The sequence below is a fragment of the Neolamprologus multifasciatus genome, chromosome 23 (genome assembly GCF_963576455.1).
Source record: "Neolamprologus multifasciatus chromosome 23, fNeoMul1.2, whole genome shotgun sequence".
Taxonomy (NCBI): domain Eukaryota; kingdom Metazoa; phylum Chordata; class Actinopteri; order Cichliformes; family Cichlidae; genus Neolamprologus; species Neolamprologus multifasciatus.
Window position 1 is genome coordinate 13,898,439 of NC_140460.1, and position 24,652 is coordinate 13,923,090.

General features: G+C 39.1%; 1 protein-coding gene across 2 annotated transcripts in view; it reads right to left on the bottom strand.

Moving 5' to 3' along the window:
* The window catches only part of rab6ba (RAB6B, member RAS oncogene family a), a 74,350-nt gene that overhangs the window by 15,306 nt on the left and 34,392 nt on the right, over positions 1-24,652 (bottom strand). Inside the window, exons 2-6 of one of the 2 annotated variants that reach the window (XM_085150310.1) lie at positions 23,523-23,581; positions 12,953-13,006; positions 12,540-12,645; positions 7,999-8,110; positions 1,670-1,763 (exon numbers count right to left, since the gene is read on the bottom strand). In XM_085150310.1, the coding sequence (XP_085006436.1) occupies positions 1,670-1,763; positions 7,999-8,110; positions 12,540-12,645; positions 12,953-13,006; positions 23,523-23,581 (425 nt within the window). Of the gene's footprint in view, positions 1-1,669; positions 1,764-7,998; positions 8,111-12,539; positions 12,676-12,952; positions 13,007-23,522; positions 23,582-24,652 lie in introns of both variants that reach the window. The other variant, XM_085150309.1, reaches the window with a different exon arrangement.

Genomic DNA, 24,652 nt, shown 5'->3' on the forward strand with positions numbered 1-24,652 from the left:
AATTATTATACACAAAAAAGTCAGCTGACAGTGATGGGTCACGTTGGAGGATTCTTCATCGAATTACTCTAAAGTCACAAATTTGCAAATGATAACACCATTTTAAAATGACCCCAAATATCTTGTTGGCAATCTGTGACAAGTTACACCCCGATAACAAATCATGTTTATACACCAGTATAGGTAATAAAAATAAATGCCTTCTGCTGTAAGGCTGGCACTGCCCAGCAGCTTGTAAAAGGCAGGACTGTGACCTTTATTCTGCAGGTCTCACAGTGCTCTGTTCAGTGGTGCCATTTCACTGTTAGTGCCCAGAAATAAGGTGAAGAATAGCCTCCTCTGTCTCCACTGCTGTGTGGCGAGCGAGGCGCCCGCCAGGAACACCATTCACTGACAGACACAGTGCAGCTTCCCTTCATCTCACTGCTTATTAACTTCACAGACAGTCATTGTTTCCAACAAAGATCATCTGTTCAGGAACAGAAACACCTTTGATGAACCAGGCTATGCTTCTCTTTGTATCTGAAACCCCTAAATCTTTTTTAAACATTAGTGTTAGTAAGTAAATTTAGAGAATGAATGCAGAGCTTTGCCTTGGTAGCAGCAGCAGGGCCGAGTTTTTGACCAACAGTGCTAACAAATGAATTTTTCGATAAAAAACAGCTTTATTGCACCATTCTCTGTTTTGGATGTGAACACACTGCAGCTAAAATAAACATGGAGGGTATAAATATGGAGGAAGAAACACTCCATCCTCATCAAGTGAATTTTGCTATGATTCAGCCACGGTATTACAGGAATAGAGGCATATTCCAGTTCGGGTTTCCAGTTAGCTTCACCTCAGCTAACTGGAAACCCTAAATGGATCTCTGGATCATGTTTGTGCTGTTGTTCATGTGTTAATCAATCAGAATTAACTATTTAACAGTCACACTGCCAGCTCACCATTTACAGTGTTTTAATGAAGAAATAAATAAAAAGAAAAACATGACAAATGTCTGTGGTTTCATACAGGGAACAGGCACAGCAGGTCATAAGCCTGGTAACAAATAATATTATATTAAATAACTTGGCTTGCTGTGCGGGTAATTGTACTGAACAGACTGTCCAAGAAGTGGGAGCTTCACCTTTGATGAGTGAAATTCTGGTATTTTATTTGGATGTTGCTGAGCACTAATTAGCAGGTATCTGTGTCTGTGTGATGCTCCCATACAATCTTAATAACAAGCTTAATAACCAAGCCAGCAAACTTTAGCATACAACTCAGCACTCCATCCTAAATAATATGGTCACTGCTGTTTCCAAAAAGCCAACATGCCAGTGGCCAAAATGCTCCCACATGCAGCTACAGATGTGGAACGATGAGGCCTGAGATGCTATTTAAGGATCCAGGATTCAACATACTGAAACCTGAAGACTGCCAGCAAGGCACGTTGAATGCAAATCACGTATTAAGAAAGAAATCGGCTGTGAAACCGTTTTATGAGACAGGAAGTCTCTTCTGCGTGTTTATCAGACCTCAGGGATGCACACAGTGAATGTAAACAAAAATCTCCACGGGGCACCTTTAAGCTGCCCTCCATCCAGGCAGCTTTTCAGTGACTGCACCTGTCACTCACAGGGAGAAATGGCAAACGCTCAACACAAGGCTCTCTCTGAACCCACTCACCTGTTTGACGTTGTAACCTGTCTTGGCACTGGTCTCTATGAACATGACGCTCAGCTCTTTAGCCCTCTGTTCGCCTTCCTCGATTGTGATTTGCCTGTAAATGAAGAGTCGTTTCAATCAAAACACTGCAGATTGGAGATAATAATACACTGTTTATCTGGACACAAAGCCAAGGCTAATTTTGTCATATTAACATTCATCAAAGACAAATGGATGCTGCAGAGAGACTCACTGTGAAGTGCACGATTAGCAGCTTATTATTTTAGGCTGGTGAGGATACACCAGGCTTGGCTAATGTGCTGAAAGTGATTAATTACTTTGTCCTGGGAGAAATTAATAACAGCCAATTTGCATTACATTTTAATGAATCCGGCAGCGATTGTTTGGCTCTCGCTGTGAAACTGAGACTGTGTCAGGTGTCCATTAACACAAACAGAGAGATCAGCTCAATCCTGCTGACTCCACAGCCTCGACGGCCAGCAGGTTCGTTAAGACAAGCGGCTTAAATCGGCCCCGGAAAACTAGACCAGTCTGTCCTCACAGAAAGCATTGTTAAGTGTTTACTCTGTTAAAAACATCCGACTGATCTCTTCAAAGCTTAAAACACGGCAGCCTCATATTTTACCGCTTCCTCTCTCTTTCAGTAACGTCACGTTTGCGCAGAAGAAAGAGATTCGGGGATAGAAATAGAAGTTCCTGCAGCGAGAACAGAAAACAGTGCACTAGAGACGTATTTACATAATAGCGCCACCTGACAGAGTTGCACCAGAGCTTCTGGGACTATTTCTGGATGCATTTGTCTGACTTCCAACTTAAACAACATGGTGCCTTAGTCATCATCAGACAAGCAGTTGGAAAGAAAAGTGTGTGATGGATGTGGGATATGTGGCATCCTAGCAACGCTCACGCACACTTGAAAAGCACTACAGTTGTAATCGAAATGACTGACATCAGCTCTCTCTCGCGGCACTGATTATCCCAACAATAATGTCACTCACAGTAATCAAATCCCTTCACAAAAGCACTGATTTGATCATTATTCCCTTTTCATTAAAATACACGTTACCAGACCAGGTGATTCTTTTTTTATATGTATAGACTTTTGGATTTTAGGTTTAACCAAACAGCCTCAGGGTGGATAATACATTAGCCTTACAGGCTAATGAATACCAACAAGTGATGGTTTTGTGGATTTTTTTATGGCTTTCTGCTTGTAGTTTGAGTCAAATTGACCAATCAGATTTGTGCAGGACTTAGAAGAGCACGCAGGGAACCAGTGCCCGTATTGGATAAGTGGTTTTGGTGACAACTGGTTGAATGAGGCTGAACTATTCAGCTCAGTTCTGACATCAAGGGTCAGCAGGGTGTGGCTGTGGCTTAGAAGGTAGATCAGGTCGCAAGATTGGAGATTTGATCCCTAGCTCCTCTTGTCTGCATGTCAAGACATGGTTGGGGGTAAGATGTAGGATCAAAAACATAGAAGGAAAAAAAAGGGACTAAAACAATGCGGTGAGCTGCTTCCTGTCTTCACACCAGGCCTCGCATAGCTGAGGCTGCCTGGTGTATGATGCACACTAGATTTCTCTGATACAAAGCTCCTGGGGATGTACGGTACCTAAACTCTGCATACTTTATCTCCCCTAAGCACTAAGCACTGTGAAAAGCTCCACCACACATGAATAAACAAAGCAACAAACACAAAGAGAGCTCGGCTCAGAGAGGTGCTCCTCCTGATAATCATTTCATCACACCACAGCACATCACCACACATGAATCTCTGTTTCTCCTCAAGAAATCTATAAAAATTTGACAATGACTTATTTTAAAATGGTTTTAAAGGTAAAAAAAAGAAAAGGGGGGGGGGGGGGAGAGGAGTCGCCCCCTGCTGGCCTAAAAAGAATACAGGTTCAAGGCTTGCATTCACATGTAGTCCAAAATATGGCTCCACCAAACTAATATTGATGCTTTTCTTATGCCTACATGGACACTGTAGTCAACTAGAAACTAAAACTGTTTGTGGAAAAATGATTTTAGTTAACTGAAAGGAAAAAAATGTCATCTAACAAAAATGATGTGCACATATTACATAGGAAAATGTTTAAGATTCAGTGTTAGTCACAAATTGACTGAAGAGGCTGAGAACAGTCTGTACAGCTGTCAGTGAATTTCCTGTACAAAATGCTGTTTGCATTGTAATATATTGTATAATGGTAACAATTCTGGAGTATCATCTATTGCAAGTCCAAGCACATAAGCAAGAGATAGGACACTATGTAGTATTGTTTCATTAAGATTTTGCTGGTTGAAACTCGAGCACTAAAAACCTGCAGGGTTTCAGATTTCCTGCACTGATTTCAACAAACCGCTGTCAGGCTTGGAACTACTGATTTACCTAAGCACGCTGGAAGAGGATGGTGAGGTGATGTTAATGCACTGAACAGCCTTTACTTCTATACCACGGAACATTTACTGGAAGGCTTTAACGTCCACACTGCATTAAAGGAAAAACTAAACTGCACTGAAGCTAAATTATCAAAAATTAAAGACAAAAAGGTTCAGTGAGTTTAAGCACTTTAGCTGGAGGCACACATTTCGAAAATAGCTTGAAGCTTATTAAACATATAAAGACATCACCTGAAATTCCACCAGCTGAAGATGATAAATATACTTCTTACACTGCGTGGGATAATTTATGTGTGTGTATACACCACTGCAGACCTGCAGCTCCCACGCAGTCTCAGTGTAACCTCAAACCAGAGCTTTTTTACTTCGCCTGTTGTTTTTGTGGTCATGAACCTTTATTGACAGGTCCAGCGAGACACATTCTGAAAGTTGCAATCAGCAGCATTTTTTCCTGCTTCCTCTTCACAGTTACTGACAGGCTGAGAGTTCAGACACAAACATGCCAAAGGGAATTTCTCTCTAAGGCCGTCAAAGTTGCTGCTACTGCATGCTAAAATAAAGCTGGCCATAACATTTAAATTACTTGATTGTGGAGGAAAACCCAAGTTTTGCATTTCACAAATGGAGAAAGAAAGATAAAGACTTCCTGAGTGCATTTACATTTAATCAGTAAATCAGGGGATCGGTTTTAGTTCTCGCACCCATGTTTACAGACAGAAACCTACTCTTACGTTTCATTCATTACCACGCTCAAAGTCAACCTTCCAGTTAGCAAGCGGTCATTTATAACCATTTATAACCAAAGTTCTGTTACTTTTCATAGCCTTTTGTTTCCCCACAGGAACTGACCCTTCCAGTGTTGTGGCGGGAACAATGGCAAGCACTGTGAGGTCATTTATCATTCAGTCAAACTGGTTGTGGTTCATACAATCATGGGGAAAAAAGAAAGTTCATCCTCTGTCAGTTCAAAGGTTTTACACGTCAGGACACAAAGAATTAGCTAGTCCCTATCAGGTCGTAAAATTAATGTAAAAGTAATGCAACAACAAATGACACACGTGCCTTTCTCTTATTTTGTATACATGTATGTACATATATATATTTGCTATTTATATCTATTGTCTACTTTTTATATTGTATTCCGGCACAGCTGGTGTGGAGCAATTACAATTTCTTTGCACATGTACAATGACAATAAAGGGCTATTCTATTCTATTCTATATTATTTATTTAACAAAAACTAAACCAAAATACAGAAGCAGTGTGTAGAAAAACCTACTACAGCATGTAGAACCACATTTAGCAGCAATAATCCCATTAATGTGGAGGAATTTTGTTTCAGTCTTTTTTAAAACATGGCTACAGTTCATTGAGGTTTGCAGGTCCCACCACTGTATTTCAGTGGTGGGACCTGAGGTCTGGACTTCTTCTAGATCAGTGCATCACGTTGGTTATTTTCTTTTTCAGTCATTCTCCGTCATGTTTTGCTGTGTGGCAGGCAGGAAGAAGGACCCAAATTCAGGACTCTTAGATGGGAAATTACACTCAAAGCGCAGCTTTGTTCGCTGGAAACACTTTTCAAAAGAAATTCACTTACAAAAAACCAAAACCTTGAACATGAACTAGAACCTAATCTGGACTCAGGGAACTAATACTAGCAAACTTAAACTACAAAAACAAACCAGGAACTACAAACTAGAATTTGGTTAGGAACACGGAGGGAATAACAGACAGCATGGTGAGGGTACGACGCAACAAAGAGCAAAGGAAAACACAAAGGTTTATATACACAGAGAGATAAACAAGGGAATAAGACACAGGAGGAGAGCACAACTGGGAGTAATCAGACCTAACAAGACAAAGACTGTCAAAGTAAAACAGGAAGTATAACACAGAGACGCGGACTTGACACTGAGACAGAGGCATGAACTGTGGAACAGGAAAAAAAAGCACAGAGAAGGCATGACACAGACACTGGGACACACATAACCTCAAGAGAACTACAACCATGAATAACAAATAATCAAGAAATATAGATTAAATACAAAATACTGGGTCACACCAAGGACCATGACATTCTCTCTGAGATTTGTTGCTGTGCTTGGGATCATTGTCCTGTTAATTACCCAGTCTGCCTCACATTTGACTCTAGAATAATTAATTAATATTTTTTTGTATGAGGTGAACATGCTAACCGAGGCCCTTATAGTCCGAGTTCTAGCTCTTTCATTTTTTCCAGTTTCTTAGAGCATTGTGTTTACACACACATGAAATCTCCAGACTAGCAAACCACCAAAACTTCAGCTTGGCAGATAACTCATGGGTAAAAATTTTACCAAGGTATAAGGTGTGCCCACATTGGGGATGTAATGTCACAGTTTGCTGGATGTACTTCTTGGACCTCCTGACAACAAATGTTTTTATGTAAACAAAAACAAAATAAAAAAAACTGCATAATAATATCATCAATTTGGTCATTTTAACTGATATAACAGCTTGGCTGCACTAGGCTTTGTCTCCGTCTGTATTTCAACACATGCTCTGCATAAATAAATAACATGTAGTGGGTAAGTTAAATGTTTTGCACTTCTAAATGGTTTCAGAAAAAAAGGAGGAGAAAAAGGCAGTAACTTTCTAAAAGACTTGCTGGTCATTTTCATAAAATTTTCACATCACATAGTTTTTACCATCTGCAATTGATCTCCAGCCTGCATTTTATACACATCAACACATTTTTGCACCAGGACAAAAGTAATTTTATGGTTCAATTCTCTCTTTATTTTCTCCTGTCCACTAACGTATATTTCTGCTCCATGTCCTCTCACGTCTACCCTGTTTTTTTTCAGCCGGCCCACTTGAAATCAATCTCAGGTTTATTAAACACTGCATCTCATCAGCAGTTTCTCACCTACTCTTTCCTCCACAGACACAGTCTGCAGCTTCATATAGAATATGAATAAAAATGAATTCCCTCATGCACACAGCTCATGATGCTCAAGTGTCCCTACAGACAAAACACTAAAGCAAGCAATAATTTTCCCTCTTTGAAGAAGGCTGTCTGACAGGAAGTCCCCCCCCCCCCCCTCTATAATCACTATAATAATAATACTAATAATAATAGTAATAAACATAGCCAGTTTATTTCTCATTGGGGTGGCGTAAATATTTATATAAGATTTTTCAGTCCAACATCTAACATCAGCTGGCTGCAACATACTGATGACCTCCTCAGGTATGCCCCGCCTTTCATCCTACAACAGCTGCAGTTACAAAGCCATGGCATGAAGGCGTCACAACCCGCATGGTTTATTGACTTTGAAACTGATGGAGCAGCAGCTGCAATGGGCCTATGCAGAGGAGCAGCCACACTCCTGTGTGGAAAGATCAACCCTAGCCTGACTGTCATATTCACCGCATCAATCTCAGGTCAGAATCTGTGATCCGTGCTACTGTAGAACACAACGCAGACTGATTCATTTTCACATTTCTGACTCTTAAACTCCAAAAGACTGTGGCTGATCTCAGTAAACAAACAGGGTCACCTCCTCTCCTGTTGGAAGGTTTCCAGATGTGGGCGTTCCAGGAAACCCTCCACAGAAAAACAGAGCTAATCCATCATCAAAGCAGGCTGCTTTCTTGGGAAAGCACATTATTTACTTTGACCATTTCTTTACAATGTTGTCGGTTCTAGCCAAATCTGGCCAAATAATGGTAAATCCTCTGATAAAAATGCTTATTCTCTTTTATCAGAGGATACACTGGATCATCCTTTATAATTCAACATTCACGAACACCAAAGGTCAATGTAACTGACAAGATCTAAATTTTAACTTTTGCATCAAACTTCCTTGATTTCAGTTTTGGTGTCCACATAGATTTAGAAGTCTCTCCAACAAAGATTTGTTCATTAGATCAGAGCGACATACCTCTTGTCTGCCAAGTCTGTTTTATTGCCAACAAGCATGATTATGACATCACTGCCTCGCTCCGTTCTCACATCATCGATCCATTTTGATGTCTGCTGGAAAGAATTGACATCTGTTGAAAAAATGAAAATATAAAAAACTGTTAAAAAACTAACATCAGACTCAAATGACTGACATTTGATTTGATTTTTAGACATGTGTGGTAGTGCCAACACAGGTCCCCCACAGGAAAATCTATTTGTATAATAAAAAGGATTGTAATAAATTATAAGACTGTGTGTCCCATTTACGAAAATGTATGAAATTTTATGATGTTGTTTATCATAAAATAATGCAAAAGATGTTCTAGGCAAAATTCGAGTCACTATCAGACTGTGTAAAGATTTTTTCTTTTTAATCCACAAGACAAAATATGATATCAGATTATTTTCTAATTTTACTGTAGACGATTTATTTCTATTAAATGGGTGACAAAAACACGAAAACGTAATTCACTTTTGGTTTTCAGGTTTGATAACAAAAACCTAATAAATGATGATTTTTGCATAAATTTTTCATGTTTTTCTTGGAAATTCACTGTTTTTTTCTAAAATATTTCTCATAGATTTGTTTTATTTTTTCTCCCAGTGTGACATTTTTTCAGCAAAGTTATACTAGTTTCTCCATATAATTATTGATTACTTAATAATTATCATTAGTCAATCATTTCTATTAAATTTGCCACTGTTTTCATATAAATTTATCATTTCAGTCTTGAATTTTATTTATTTTTCTCCTTTTTGGTTAGACTTTTGTTGTTTTTTTCCATCAGTGTTGGAAAATATGTAATTTTGTAATTTCACTGTGAAAAACAGTAGTAACAGTTAGAACCTCACTGATAATCTTGCATTAATAAAGAAGATTTACAGTTTTAAAAAAGACTCCCGGTCAAAAAATATTAGCTGGTAGAGGATGTATTGAAATGCACATGAATATGGTTAGTACTGTATATGGAAATACACAATAAATCAACATAGAACACAGCTACTTCTGGCTCTGGAACATGTTAAGGTTACTGATAAATTCCTTTGACCTTGTCGGGTTGAATGAGTATGCATGCTGGCCAGCATGTAGATAAAGGGTCATGTTGTATTCTTGGACTGGGAATTTGATGAGACAAGACTCCATGTTTTTTTTCAAGGTTAAAGAGAACATGGGTTAAGGAGGAGTGCATAGTGTTTTTCCATAAAGCGGGGTTAAAATTAATTTCCTGCATGCTGAGTGTCTCAATTGTTTTCTCTTTTGGACAGAAAACATGATCCAGATAAAGCTACAAAGAGAAGCAAAACCAGAAAGAAATATGTTGTAGAGAAGCAGAAAAATGGTTGTTGTTAAGGGTGGAAAGATAAATCGGAACGTGAAATGAAATCTAAGTGACAAAAATTTTGCTCCTTCCATTTGTTTCAATCACTTTTGATGGGAAAGATCGAGATGAAGCGTGATATTTGTAGAATCTGATTGTGGAAATCCAACTGTTTCACAAAATAAGATGAAGTAGGAATGACTTCAGCAGGTGTAGCACAGGGTCCTCCAGCCAAAGCATCCAATGGCCTTTATGTAAGTTTAGAGCAGCTCATTCTTCTGTGAGCAGTACACAGAATAATTAAAATAGGACAACACAAACAATGAAATTTACTCTTCAATAAGATTTTGCACAGGGCTGCAGAGTCAGGTCTTAACCACCTGTTTTGCTTCTCGGGTCGATATGAGGTCCCTTTTTAATGCTGCAGTTTTCAATTGAAGTTAAACATCTGGCTGGTTAGTGTTAATAAAGTGCAGCTTTATTTCCACACCTTTCCATGGTGTGGAAATTGAAAGAGTACTTGAACATAAGTTTCTTGGTGTGATTATAGATGATAAATTAAACTGGAAGTCTCATATAAATCATATACATAACAAAATTTCAAGAAGTGTCTCAATCTTGAGTAAAGTAAAACACATTCTGGACCACAAATCACTCCACATTCTCTATTGTTCCCTGATTGCACCGTATTTGAATTACTGTGCAGAGGTGTGGGGCAATACTTACAAATGTTCGCTATCATCAATCTTTATATTACAAAAAAGGGCCATAAGGATAATCCATAAAACCGGTTACAGAGATCATACAAATCCACTATTCTTAAAATCAAAAATTCTCAAATTCACAGATCTGGTTCATTTTCTCACTGCACAAATTATATATAAAGCAATAAATAACCTGCTTCCTGACAATATTCTAAAAATGTTTTCTAAAAGGGAACGGGGATACAATTTGAGGGGGGAATTAAATTTAAAACATCCTCGTATCCGTACAACATTAAAAAGTTTTTGCATCTCTGTGTGTGGAGTGAAACTGTGGAACAGACTAAGTAAAGATATAAAGCAATGTCCGAGCATGGCACAGTTTAAAAAGCGGTTTAAGGAGATGGTTTTTACAGGGTACAGGGAGGAGGTAGAGATTTGATAGGGTGTTCTTGTCTAATATTTTCATGTGTGTGCGGGTGCACGGGTATGTTGGTATGGGTATATATATATTTGTAGGTTGTGTATCCTTTGAGGTGTTAATGGGGTTATTGAAAATGTGTATATGTGCGTATGTGTAAATACGTATGTATGGATAGATAGAAACATATATGTATATATATTAAAAATAAAAAATAAAAAAATAAAATAAAATAAATAAATAATAAAAAAAAAAATACACATGACATATAATGTGATTGCAAGGAGGTATTTCGGTAGTCTATAATTTTACTAGATAGTGGAAAAGGGGTGGGATTAAATAAGCTCATGCTTCTTCCTGCTCCTTTTTGAACATAAAAGATATTTGTAGTTGTGGTTGCTCGTTTTGTTTTTGTTTTGCTTTGTTTATTTGTCTCTTTTAATTCTATGTTGTTGTACTTTTTTAACATGTTCAAAATAAAGATTCAATCAATCAATCAATCAGCTTCAAATAAACTCTGCTTGGACTTACAAACAATTCCGTCTTCAGGAAAAACACCTGTTAGCCTTGAGTAACGTTATCTTTACCTCACCTGTTCCTTGTTGCAATCTCTAAACCAATCTCTAATATAATGGAGAACTTCCGTGGACTTCCTGTTTCAAAGGGAGTGCTGGCAAGCTATTCCAGAAGGGGCTTTCTGAAGCTTTTTGATCAAAGTAGTTAAGACACTAGATACAGTTCAGTTTTATTTCTTTAATTGGAGTAAAATACCTTAATGACATCACAGCCTCATGAGCAACTTTAGGTAGTGAGAAGCAGCAGAGATTTTATAGTATCAGCCTCTAGATAGCATCAACCACCACAAAGAGCTTCTTCTTCTACACACCTGGACATTTCTGATGGACTTTGACTACGCTCCTAACGTCTGTTGGAGTTATCGTTTGGAAACAGGCCCTATTAAGGAAGCCTGCCCTGTCATAAATCCTTAAAGGCCCAATCAGCAAGCATTAGTTCAAAGTTTTATGAGCACTTTATGAGCAAATTTAAGCTCCCTGTAAGAACAATTAAAGGACATAAGCCTCAACATATTATCTGCCCACTAACCATTACCCAGCATGCATTTCAGCAGAGTAACTGCGGCATTATTAGTGTTAATAATTCATAAACATAGACAGGCTATTGTGTGCCATGTTGTAAAAAGAGCTACCTGTACAGAATTAATGCATCATATGATTAGAGCTGTGAGTATGAAGGGTGCACAGTTAATATAGCGCCCCTCTCAATACTCTGCAGCTCTTCTGCCTGCAGATAATAAAACACATTTAACCCTCTGAAAAGCCACAGTGGGTGTTTTGTCTGACTCTGCTGTCAGTAAAGGGAAAAAAGCAAATATTGGAACAGTTTATCAAGAGTTCACCATCTCTAATTTTAATAACTAATATATCTTTGTTGCTCTATGCACCTGTTTTCCTTTTTCACTGTGTTTTTTCCAGTTTGCCAAAAGACAGCTACATGGGAATAAATGATGCCGCTGAGTACACCAGCGACGCTAAACGGAACAAGACCTGTTAACCTGGACGAGACACTAAGGAGATGACGGGGCTGCAGAGCTGGAAGAAGATGTAAGCTAAGAAGAGGAAACATAAATGGTTCCAGTGTCATATGGGGAAGGAGAGATCCTCAGGCAACAAGATTGATGAGCTCAGAGTGCTGATTAAGACACATGGGTGCAGTGTGATGCACTTCATGGAAACATGGCTCACACACACACTTCCTGGACTACAATGCAGCAGTACTGGGCTTCAGTTACTGTTGGTGCTGTTTACATTCAATCAGCTGAAGCATAGGTAGCATGTGACCTATCGAGGGATTACGTTTGTAAATGTGCAGTTTGGCTAAGATCGTGCCTGTCTGTTTACATCTTCGAGGTTTACACTTATCTCCATCACTCTCTTTACCATCCCTTTTAGTAAATACATTCAAAATACAGTATCCCGGTACCCTCTGCACAGCCTTTTGCATGCTTAACATTAAAACTGTGACATATCAATAAAAAAGAAGCAGCAATTGCACTGACTTGTGATGTCGTAGACCACCACGGCCACGGTGGAGTCCCGTATATAGCTGGGGATGAGGCTCCTGAAGCGCTCTTGTCCTGCTGTGTCCCAGAGTTGCAACCTCACCTGGGGTTCAGAGAGTGAAAGCTGAGGAGGCTGAGATCATTCAGATAGTCAGAGAGCCTGAAAACAGTAAGCTCCCCCCACACACGTAAACATTCATTATTTATACAAGCAGACTTTTCATTTCCAAGATCGTACAGCTGTATGATAGATTCTCTGAGATCAGCAGACACATTTAAACTAGCAGGACTACATGCAGTCAGACAGGTCGTTGTTCCACAGCTGAACACAATCACAGTTCACACAGTTTCTGTCAGAGGGAGACAAACATTTAACATCTCTCTCGTGACATGATACAGCTGTAACTTACCGTTCGATCTTCCAAGTACATGGTTTTCGACAGGAAGTCGATTCCAATTGTGGCCTGGTTTAGGGAAAGAAGATAGCCACGAATCAACATCACTCCAAATATTCAGAAAAGCAAACGGCGAGGAAGTGAATCAGCAAAAGGTGAAGAAGGGGACAGACTCTTCATGGAGGCATGATCACATCACCCTCATGTATGGGGATGATCAATATCCACACAACATGGTGAATGTTCAGTTTTATCGCACTGCTGATTCAATTCTAACTACTTACAAGTTTCTAATGTCTAGTGATTCATCATCAAATACAGACACTTGCAGAAGGTCACGGTGTGTCAGCATCACCCTGCAAATGTTCACTTAAATAATAAGAACAGCTGCGTTATTTTACTCTCTGATCGGTTGTTTTAATCACAGCTCTCATCGTACATTTACACAGTAACAGCAATCGAATCATTTCCTTATTGTGTCATAAGGCAGATGGCACTGTGTTCCCTCTTCAAAGGATGTTTACTCTCCGCAGCCAAGCCCACAGCTTTCTGCTTTGCTGCCTGCCATGATATCATCAGGTGCTTTGGCTCAGACAAACTGCATCCAAGAAGTCAATATTAAACTGCAGACCTGAGGTTGGTTCTTTTAGTGGATTCAATGGGCTGAAAAATGTACTTTCACATTGAAAATTATGAGCAGGGCTTCTTTTAAAGATATGCAATTAAGTTTGTGAAAAACATTAATTTTAGTAAGGCATTCATCTGGGAAAAACTATCCTACTGATGCCATCAAATCTGCTAATTTTTTATGTAGAATAACTTTAGGATATTTATTGAAGTCCGGCAGAATTTTATCTTTCTTTTAGAAGTTACAGAACCTCAAAGGGCAGAAGCTTGGTCGTGCTTTTTAACACACAGTATTTTTTCCATTATTTCTGAGCGCTCATAGTTTCATAAGTACAGCAGACATCTACATGAAATGTTCAGGGCTGAAAAACGCACTTGATCTCTTTTGGAAACTGCAACCAAATGAATTTCAAATCTCACCCCAATTGTCAAAATGTATTTTTTCTTCAGAAAGATTTGAGCATCAGTACCACAGATATCTCATAGTTTGAATAAGTCTGTGCTCTATGTAGCAGTAAATCATAGTAGCAGGACAATCTATGGATTGGATCTATAGCTTTTGAGTGCTGTGATAAGTTAGCAGTTTCTGCTCTCGTCTAAATATGATTTAACCTCATATTTAATACATGTTTGTCTTCTGCTCACACTGTGTTTTACAATTGTCTAATAGTTTTTACGAGACGCTTTTACACGCCCACTCTTCATTTTTACCACAAAACTGAAGCCGCTCTCACTGAAGAATAAACTGTGACTTCTGTAGTGAATCATGGCTTGCTAAAAAGCACAGTTTGCCTTCTTTCAGGAGCAGTTTTTATTCTTTTGATATCACAAAGGTAACAGTAACAAAACGATAGCTTGGTTGCTTGAACGTCCAACAATACGTCAGGTCTCGAAAGCTTAATGATTTGCAGTCAAGTTGGAGAACTCAACCCAATTCTGTTGGGCACCATGTATCTTTAATATTAAGAATAAATTGTTGATGGATATGGATGAGCTTAAAAAAGCATTCAATTACAGTGGGTTTAAAAAGATGATGTACATCCCTTGTCATGCAGCACATCCAGATGCTTAGTTTCTTGATTTATACGTGGAGGGAAGAGGGTGTAAAAGGTTCAGTAGTAGCTGGCACAACCAGCTACTACTAAGTCTGCAGCTGCAGCTTTGAGGTGTCTGACCTCGGCCTGCAAACAGGAGTGGCCAGTACTGTGGACGGGTGACAGGTCTGGATCAGAGGATGAAGATGCACACAACAATAATTGTCCTGATCTCTAAATAAGGAGCCGGATGTATATATTGTGTTTTTTCTTTGCTGAGCAGCTCTGCGGGGTGCCCACTGCCCACTTTGACAGAACTGGGCATCAGCAGCTTGCTCACGCACTCGTTTCCTTGGTAATGCCAGCTACCACAGTGGACTAACTCAGAGAATCTGGCACAAAGGACAGGATGTCATTTATACTGCTGCTTTAGACCCACTCACATCAAGCACTGCCAGGATTAAACTCACCAGCCTCAACAAATTCAAATTATAAACATTAAACATGATTAGAAGTGAAATCTAAAATACCCCGCCCATTTTCTTTCTGGAAGAAATGCACCAGCACACCGAGGACGACACCAGATTCAGTTTGTGGAAGCTAGGTGAGGAGCAAAACAGCAAAAATTTCCTTTTTTAGAGACGACTCCCTTAAAGAGATAAATAGCCTCCATGTGAGAACAGAGGGACATCCTGAAGAGCTGATATAAGAAGACCGGTCGAATCCAAGACTAAAAATACCAAGCTAAAGATGAATGTGGTATACTAGGGGGTTAAAAGTGTCGTTTTTTTTAAACTATCAACACAGACTTGCTTTTAAATTTTGTTTTGTTTTTTATATGAGAAAACAAATGCTATTATATATTCTTGAATTAACTTGAAATTGAATTAAATTAAATTGCATTAAAAGAATAAAGATGTTTTTCTGGGGAAGTGGCAAAGGTGCTGTAGACTCTTCTTGGCCCTAGTTTTAAATATAGAATCCCACATGGGCAACTATACATGAGAAGGATTAGATCACGAGAAATTATTAATATCCCTTTTAAATCTTTAACCAGCGTGTGTCGTTGGAAGACAGAGGAAGCCTTTACGGCCCATCCTGCTGGCATCTAGGGATGAAAATGAATTTAACGGATCGGAGAGAGTTTGGTGACGTTATATTTTTAAGTAGAGTTTTTGTGGTAGTGAATTACAAAGAAATAAACACTGAACAGAAGAGACAGAAAATTACTGGTTGCTGCCTTTATGTTTGTAGAGAATCTGAACATTTCTACTTTCAAGGTCCTCTGTTGGGCAGGGACGCAGCTAAAACCCTCAGACCTCAAATCACAGCGAGCAATCACAGCGCCGCACTCTACAGACACAAAAAATCCAACTGCTCTTAAGTTTCTAATAGGATGACAGAGTGCATCTATGATGAATTCTCCATTCTCACTCAGCAGGCTGCAATAAATAGAAATTAGAGCTTCCTGAATTTTAATAATAATATTAGAATCAGTGCACTCATAATTTTTAGTCATTAACATTAAATTTAAGATTTAACCTGTGTTTCAGTCCTGGAGCAGGAAAGAGGAAGACGTTGAATTTGAAGTGCTAAATAAGAGAAGACACGGGAACAGTTCATTGTTTTGCTGTAAGAATGAAAAATAAAACCAAGCGGTGACATCTTCAGATTGTTTGTTTTATGTGAGTTTCATGTGTCGGCAATTCAACTATTAGCCAGTTTAAAACTAAGGCAGAGCTCACAGTTCTTTTTTAAATACCAGTGCTCTGCTGACTGAGTAACTGCAGAGCTCCAAACCTCCTCTGGCATTAACATCAGCATTGAAACTGTGTGCCAGGAGCTTCATGGCACGGGTTTCACTGGCCGAGCAGCTCCTGAAGGTGTGATGCGACAATTATTCATACAGTTTAGAATAATAACTTTATTTGTATAGCAGCTGCAAAGTGTTTCGTCAATCTGAAAAAAACAAAACAAAACAAAAAAAACACTGAATATTTTTAAGCTATATCAAAGTGTCAAAAAAGGTCACTTTGTCACAACCTCTATGTACATAACAGGATACAAAATCTATATTTACAGTTCGGTTTGACAAAGGTGGTTTGGATTAAAACACAACAGTTGCCACTGTTTTTATAGCCCTGTTTGCTTGGTCACGTGGCTGACGAGGCTGTTCCAAAATTTAGGTTCTGCAGCCTCAAAGCGTAGATGCCTCTGGATTTAAAATTAGAGCCTGTATCAGTCAAAAGGCCCTGATAACACAATTCAAGAGACCGACTGCTGGAAGGTGGTCTCAGCAGATTTGTTATATAAGCAGGAGCCTGGCCATGAACGGTTTTAAAAGCAATTCTGAATTTCACTTTAATTGTTAGCGCTTTGACAGACTGGCGACCTGTCTGTGGTGTACCCTTTCTCTTGCTCTGTGACTGGAGGGACAGGCTCCAGCCCCCAGAGACCCTGAATTAGATATGTGGAAGAAAATGGATGGATGGATGAACAAATTTGGAATACTCATGCCAAAGAAGCACCAAAAAAGTAATATGTCAGCTTCTATCCATCTGTGATTAGACCCTCCCCACGACACCGAATATGAATTGTCCAATAAATCAGATTCACCCCTTGCTACACTAAGCAGCTGCATATTTGGGCACAGCAGACAGATGCAATCACAGCCTGGCAGTCGGGCCTGAGTGACAGCTCCACCACAGCCGACAGGAGCGCTCTGCTCCCAGAGGCCTCTGAGCCCTTTAGCATGTGCTACGAGGCGGTGCGGACGCCTGCTTCTGTCTCTCTCGCGGCTGGATGGCTGCTTGATGGGAGGCTGCTGCTTTAGAGGCAGCAAATGTAGCTCACCTCGCTCACATCCTCCTGCTGACTAAAGCCACCGCCACGCTCGGTTTCATCTTCCTGATGGCGCTCTGTCTCTGACTTTACTTAAGCTCTTACTTCAAAAGACTCAACTGGATCTGCTCAAATCTAACGCATGAAAATAAAAGCAAGTGAAACCACGACTTCTTAAATCTGCTCATCGGGAGAGATGTCTCCTACGGGCTGTATTCTTATCGTTTTTCCACCCTCACCAGGCAAATCTAGCTTCCCCGCTGAGCAGCCGCATAAACACTCACGCTCAACTAATGTGCGCTGAATTTTAATTAATACTCAGTTGTCTCTGGAGTTGAGTCTGCAAAATCATTTACAGCCCTACCTGTCACCGAGCCAGGCAGGAAACAAGAGGCATTAAGACACGGGCAGAGGAGGGCAGCAACCACACACACACACACACACACACACACACACACACACACACACACACACACACACACACACACACACACACACACACACAGGGAAGACTTTTTAGCTTTGACTTTGATCTGTGGCTACATAGCTGAGGTTGTGGCATCTGAAACAAAATGGTTAATCCACTAGCTTTTAAAAAAAAAAACAAAGGAAAAAACGCACCATCAACAAGGACTTTCAAATGATTTTAGCTTGTGCACAAATTTCATAACCTGATTTTTTATATTTCTCTCTGCCTGCTGCCATTACAGCAGAGAGGGGCAGAGACTGACATTAAACAGCATATGGAAGCTTATTAAATAAGCAGATGCTATCAGCCCAGCATCTGTTTGCCTACCATGTCTGAAGAAGCATGGGGGAAGGAACGGTGTCTGTCCATTCAGGCACCATAAAGATGGTACAGTTATTTTTCCTCAGAAGCATGTCCACCACACACACACATACGTTTCTCAGAATTACTGCACTTAGCACCGACTGTGACGGCTGTTAGATGTCAAATTCATAACTTCTCCTGCTGCATTGGCCTTGATGCAAGGCAGCCTGTAGCCAACAACTGATGCCTGCATTCACTACAGGTAATGGTACTTAAGTATTCAACACTCTGAAAACGTTGCAGGAAATGACTATCACATTAGAGGGCCCGTGCATTAGAGGGCTCATATAAGTCTGACTTTTTCCAGAGGGCCCTGGACTGTGCCAAAGCTGCCTGTTGTCTCAGATTCATAGTGTTTATGGAGCCATGAACAAGAGACCCCCAGGGGGTGGAGGGTTTCCAGCTCGGTGATCTGAGAATCTTGTCTCTGCTTTTAGTGTGGATCATGTGGTCCTTCTGGCTTCATCGAGTGACGACCTGTACTCCCGCTGGGGCGCTTTGCAGCCAGGATGAGAATCAGCACCTCGCAGTCTGAAGCCATTGTTCTCAGTCGGGTGAAGTGCCCACTCTGGGTTGGGGATGATGTGCCTTCTAGTATCTCTAGGTCTTGTTTATGTGTAGGGTGAAGAGCGTAGATGGAGATCTGCAGAGGTTGCACTGGTCTGTTATGGTGAAAAGAGCAACGCTGTTGATTTACTGGTTGAACTACATTCCTACCAATCACCTATGGCTGTGAGTAGTGACTGAAATAAGAATGTGTCAGACGGCTGAGAGCCGCTACACCTCCACACTGGAACAAGCAGTGGAGTAGTTCAGCTTCTAAATAGGATACCTCTTAGACGCCTCCCACCTGAGGTGTTTTTGGAACCCAGGGAGGAGACTCAGGGGAGTCTCAGCTGGCTTAAGAATGCCTTTGTCCCCTCCCAGCAGGGCCGCAGAAGGAGGCCAGTCCAGTTTCTCTCTTCCCACAGGGGGAAATGGAAAATGTTGCAGGAGGAAAAGGCTTTCCTGCTTAGCCTGTTGATTAGCGACAAAAAAATGACCTCTTATAGCTGTAGACAAAAAAAAATAAAACAAGGAAAAAAACAGTAAAGAACCGAAGATGCTAAAATTCTGAAGTTGTCATCTGTGTCACTGACATCTTTGTTCCCTTTGCAGAATTGCAAAGGACTTTCTGAATCTTGTTCTTGAAAAGCGCTACATAAATAAATAAAAACCTTATCCCCCATTTAAGATAGTCAGTGGTGGATGGACCATAATTTCTGTGCTAAAAATGAAATGTTTTCTTTTCACACAAGCAGTCCTATGCAGACCTTCCTCAGAGCAGGCAGCCCACTATTTTCTGGCAAAGAACTACAACCTCAGAGATCCTTATCCCAGGTGATTCACACTCCTCGGATCACTCACTCTTAATTAAAAGTAAGTACTACAAAACTAGCTTAAAAGCTATGGAGTGGCATTTGGATGAATGTAATTATCCAGAGGATTTGGCATGTTATTAGCATGAATGAACAAACAAATGAATCCCCTTTTCCCACGACACACTAAGACGTCATAAAAAAAAAAACTCCACAGCCAACCTTAGCCAAGTATGAGCTTCTTCCACTGCAATTTGTGAGAATGAAACTAAAGAAATGACTGTGCACCACGGAGACTCAGTAGCTTAAAGACCAAAAAAGACATGATCCCCAGCAATCAGTGTGAAATGTCTGGCTCTGTAGACTTTCATGACTTATGAGTTTAGAAATATAAAAGGATACAGAAGCAGCTGTGAAGACGCAGCATCACAGAGCTAACACAGACAGTTTAATCCACACTCAATGAGCCACCCAAATCTCATTACAGCACAGCACAGAACTAATATGAACGCTGAAGAATAGAGACTTGTCGTTCTCCCTTTTGGAGGGTTAGCATAATGAAGAAAGGGCAAAGAAAACCCACCAACATGGATAATATAATAAAATGGATAATGTGAAACAGCAACATCATCTCCCATCAATATCTGTCCATATTAATACCTTATGTGGTGTTTATTCAATTCATATAAAAATTACATGGAAAACATGGTGGACCAGCCTGTTACTACGATGAACTACTGGAGAGTTCTTAGTAAATGATTTAATTAGTAGTAGAAATATATATGTATGGGAGGGGTTGTACTATCATGGGTGAGAAGTAATCTTGGAAATCAGAACCAGTTTGTTCAAACTGATAACATTAACTGCAGTTTAAAACTGTGACATGTGGGGTTCCTCAGGGCTCTTTATTTTAAGACCACTGCTGTTTATTTTGTACATTAATGACATCTGTGTAATTTCTATAACACTGCAAACTATCAGATGACACCAGCGTAATTTACTAAGTTAAGGACTTAAATTAATGAATTAAGTAAATTAAAGGGTTTAAATATATGCTATTCTGTTAAAATAGCATATAAATGAAAACTAATCTTAAGTTAAACTATACACATGATATTTGGAAATCGTTCAGCGCACAGCAATAGGAAAATTATTATTATGATAAATTACACTGAATTAGAAAAAGTAAATGAAATGAAATTTCAACAATAAACTATGCTGGGAACAACACATCAACAAAATTAGAAATAACATATCTAAATCAGTTGCAATACTATATAAGTAAAAGTTTACATAAACCAAGAATCACTATACAGTCTGTTCCTTCATGCTTCCATATATGGCATATTGTGTGAAAGTATGGGAAAACATCTACAAGACAAATATTCAGCTAACATACATATACACATGCATACATAATCAACATACATATTACAAAAAGAGCCGTAAGAATCATTAATACCCTCTAACTCACCATTTATGAAATTTAAAACACGTCAATTTAATGACTTATTTGAGCCTAAAACAGTTCAAACTATGTACAGAGCAAGACAACATGCATTAACCCCAAATATTCAGAAGTAGTTTGCAGTCAGACAAAAACACCATGCAATCAGGATGTTTCATAATCTAGCTGTTAGAACCAAGTGTAAAAATTACAGCATTACAGTCAAGAGACTAACCACTGTGAAATAACTGCACAGAGGAAATCAAAATCTGTTTGTCATTGTACACGCAAAAAACAATAAACAGAAAACAAAAGGGAAAAAACTATGTGAATATGGGGATGATTTTACTGGGTAAATAAGCTGTTTGGCTTTTCCGTTCTGTTGAGTTCTCATTCTTCTCATCTGGATGTTGCTTTGTAAATTATTAGATATTTCCTTATGTCTATTCATTGATCTATCTAGCATCCAATCCAAGACGCTGACTTTTCTGAGCATATGGTCTCACTTACTAGTTTCCAGACTTACCAGAGAATGTTAATTATTCTGTAATTTTCTTTGGCCTGCTTAGAGTCAAATACATTTCCTTTTTTTCATATGTTCCCAAGCTGATTTCTTTTAAGTACTGTAGGGTTTAACATTACAATATAAAGTACCTTGAGGTGGCTGTTGTGAATTAGTGCTATATGAATAAAATTAAGTTGAACTGAACTGATATTCCAATGTACATCCCAGTGAATAATGGATGTAGCTTTCGTACTACTGGCTGATCAGGTCCACGAGTGTATTTCAGAAGTTCAAGTGACTGCATGTTGTTTCATGGTGATAGTTTATTATGCTTGAGTTTACCTTATTGATTGCTTTTATAGTTTATTGCTTTTGTCTTCCTGCTTTATTTTTCGAAATTAACTCTTTTTTTGTAACTCTATCTGTATCTTCTGGCCTTTGTAATCATCTTTACTGTCTCCACTGATACAGGACTGATTACCCAATAAGGTGAGAGTATATATATTAGCTTGTCCTTTCCTTTGTCAATTTATTTTGCCCCTCTAATTTATTTCCTCGTGTTCAGGATTTCCCGTTAAATTGTACATCTCTGGGATTTGTGTTTCCTGTTTTTGCTTTTAGTCAAGAAAATTTTTATTGAATTGAATTCAATTTTATTTATATTGTCTTAAATCACAGCAAACGCTGCCTCTAGGTGCTTTACATTGCAAGGTAAAGACCCTACAATAATAGAGAAAACCTTATCAGGCTGGAGGATTTGAAATGGTGACTGCCTTTGAGATCCATGTTTGGCAGAAAACTACCCAGAAAATGGCATTTTTGGTCCTTTGTTTTTGTAACATTTAAGCAACAACATTCTTCTGTGTGTCAAATTATTTGAATTTGTAGGACAAAAAAGTACAGCTAGATGGAAGTAGTGTGGAAGAAGGTTATATCAGGTACTGAAGAATTCTTTAGAGGCTGCTGTAGATAATTTAAAGGCAGTGGCAGATTAACACATGCCTGTGGGATCAAAGCCGCAGGTCTCCAGTTTTAGAAGCAGAACATTATTAACTTTGCTGGAGCTCTGCAGAGTCTGCAGGCTAATTTTATACCTGATGGAAACGGTTTGTCTTAGAAAATGACCTGAAGTTCACATGAAATGCAAAGCTTTGTTTTCTACATATATGCAAAGTCATGCTTCAAAACAATAATGCTAATAATGTATATGATCAACACTATTCAGCAATAAATCAAGGTGCATTTCTTACTTCACATTTAGGCAAACAAAAAAGTCTTCCTCCTCGTCTGTCTTGTCGTGACGTAGTCAGGTTTTCTTCAGATAATCAGATTTAGTTTTTCCATATATTTTCCATATATTACTCAGGCTCATAATACTGTAAACTCCCCCATAAAAGAGCCTTAGCGAGCAGCAAGACTCCCTCTTAAACTATCAGAGAGGGCGGACAGAATAGTTTTGCGAGATTTATTTTTAATTCTGTTTTTATTACTATGTAAGTAGATACTTTTTGTTTATAAAGCAATAAAGCTGCAGGTTTTATTTAAGGGTGCTTTGCAGATGCTCACAAAGAGCTCTGGAAGTGTTGTAGCTGCAAAAGTACTATTTTGCTTTTAGGATGTCAAGTGAGATTAGGCAGCTTACAGGGATTCAAAGAGCTCTTGATCTTCAGTTCAAAGGTGTCTGTTTTAAAATCACTGATGGCCATAATTTCCTTATTTTACACAAAGAGAAGAATTTGTATTTGCTGTGTATTAATTTCCTTCATTATTATCCCAGTATCTAATTTACTTAGGCCTTATTTGTTCTAAGTTTCTGTCTTCAACTTAATCTTTACGCCCCGGTTTAAGTTTCACCAAAGGAAATGCCTGCAGCCCAGTGTCACTGATCCATCAGGATAATTATTAGAGCCAAACTATTCAGCCTGTGCTTGCAGCACCTACCTGATATGTGTTGTCAAAGCTGTCATACATGAACCGTGTGATCAAAGACGTCTTTCCAACTGCAAGACAAGAAAAAGACAGAATGCATTAAATGACAGATGAGGGGCTTTGTGTTCCAGCATTCAGGCTCTCAGCGAGTGTAACAGCAGTATCAGTAGTTGTGGTTTCTACCATGGCTGTCACGACTGCCCAGGGAACTCATTAGTGTGTGTTTGGGTGACCAGGAGGTCAGCAGGGGCATCGGGTGTGAATATAATTACAGTGCTGCTGCTACTAGAATTTATGTGTTCCCCAACACATATACCTCCCATCTGATGTACGAAGTCAGGGGAACGGGGAGATGAGATGCAAGGAAATTGCTATAAAATGATAGGAAACCTGGACGAAAAGTCATCCACAGTGCCATTATCTGAGGCTTCAATGAGTTTTACTGACATTTAAAAACATCTGCCATCGGCACGGCCAACAAGCAGATTCATAAACTCCAACTTTCCTGCTTTATAAAGTGCAGAAAAACCTGTTTCTCAGTCATAATATTTCATCACCAAAGATGAAGCAGGGAACGGGGGGTTAGAGGAGACTGGTTTGTTTTGTGTTGATGCTTTTCTATCTCTGATTTCATGCATTTTCGTGCATCAATCAAAAAGTGATAATAACTGTAAAGCTGCTTGATTATGTTTCCTAGCTACAGTCAATCAAAGTGAATGTTAAATGATCAATATCCAATTTTCTGGATTTTTGCCAGAGAATAAATATCAGCTGTTAATAAAATAGCTTTAGTTATTTTAATAACAAATACCTTATACAGTTTAAAACATAGTGTGCTTTGTAATGTAATCTAATGAGAATGCAATTATCATTTCATCAGCTATGACACTTTACATAATATTGTTAGGATGCCTGGGTCGTTGACCCAGGGTTTTTGAGTTTATTATATTATTTATAATTTCCAGTCTGGGTTTTCGTTAGAGTCATGTCTTATGGTTTGTCTCTGTGTAATCCTTAGTTGCTGTCTCCCCTGTCTGCTATATCCCCGTGTCCAGTCAGTGTCTGTGTCTGCCCTGGTCCCACATCTCTGTTCCCTCTGTTGTAGTGCCTGCATGTGAGTCTGTGTCTTTTGTTCAGTCTGT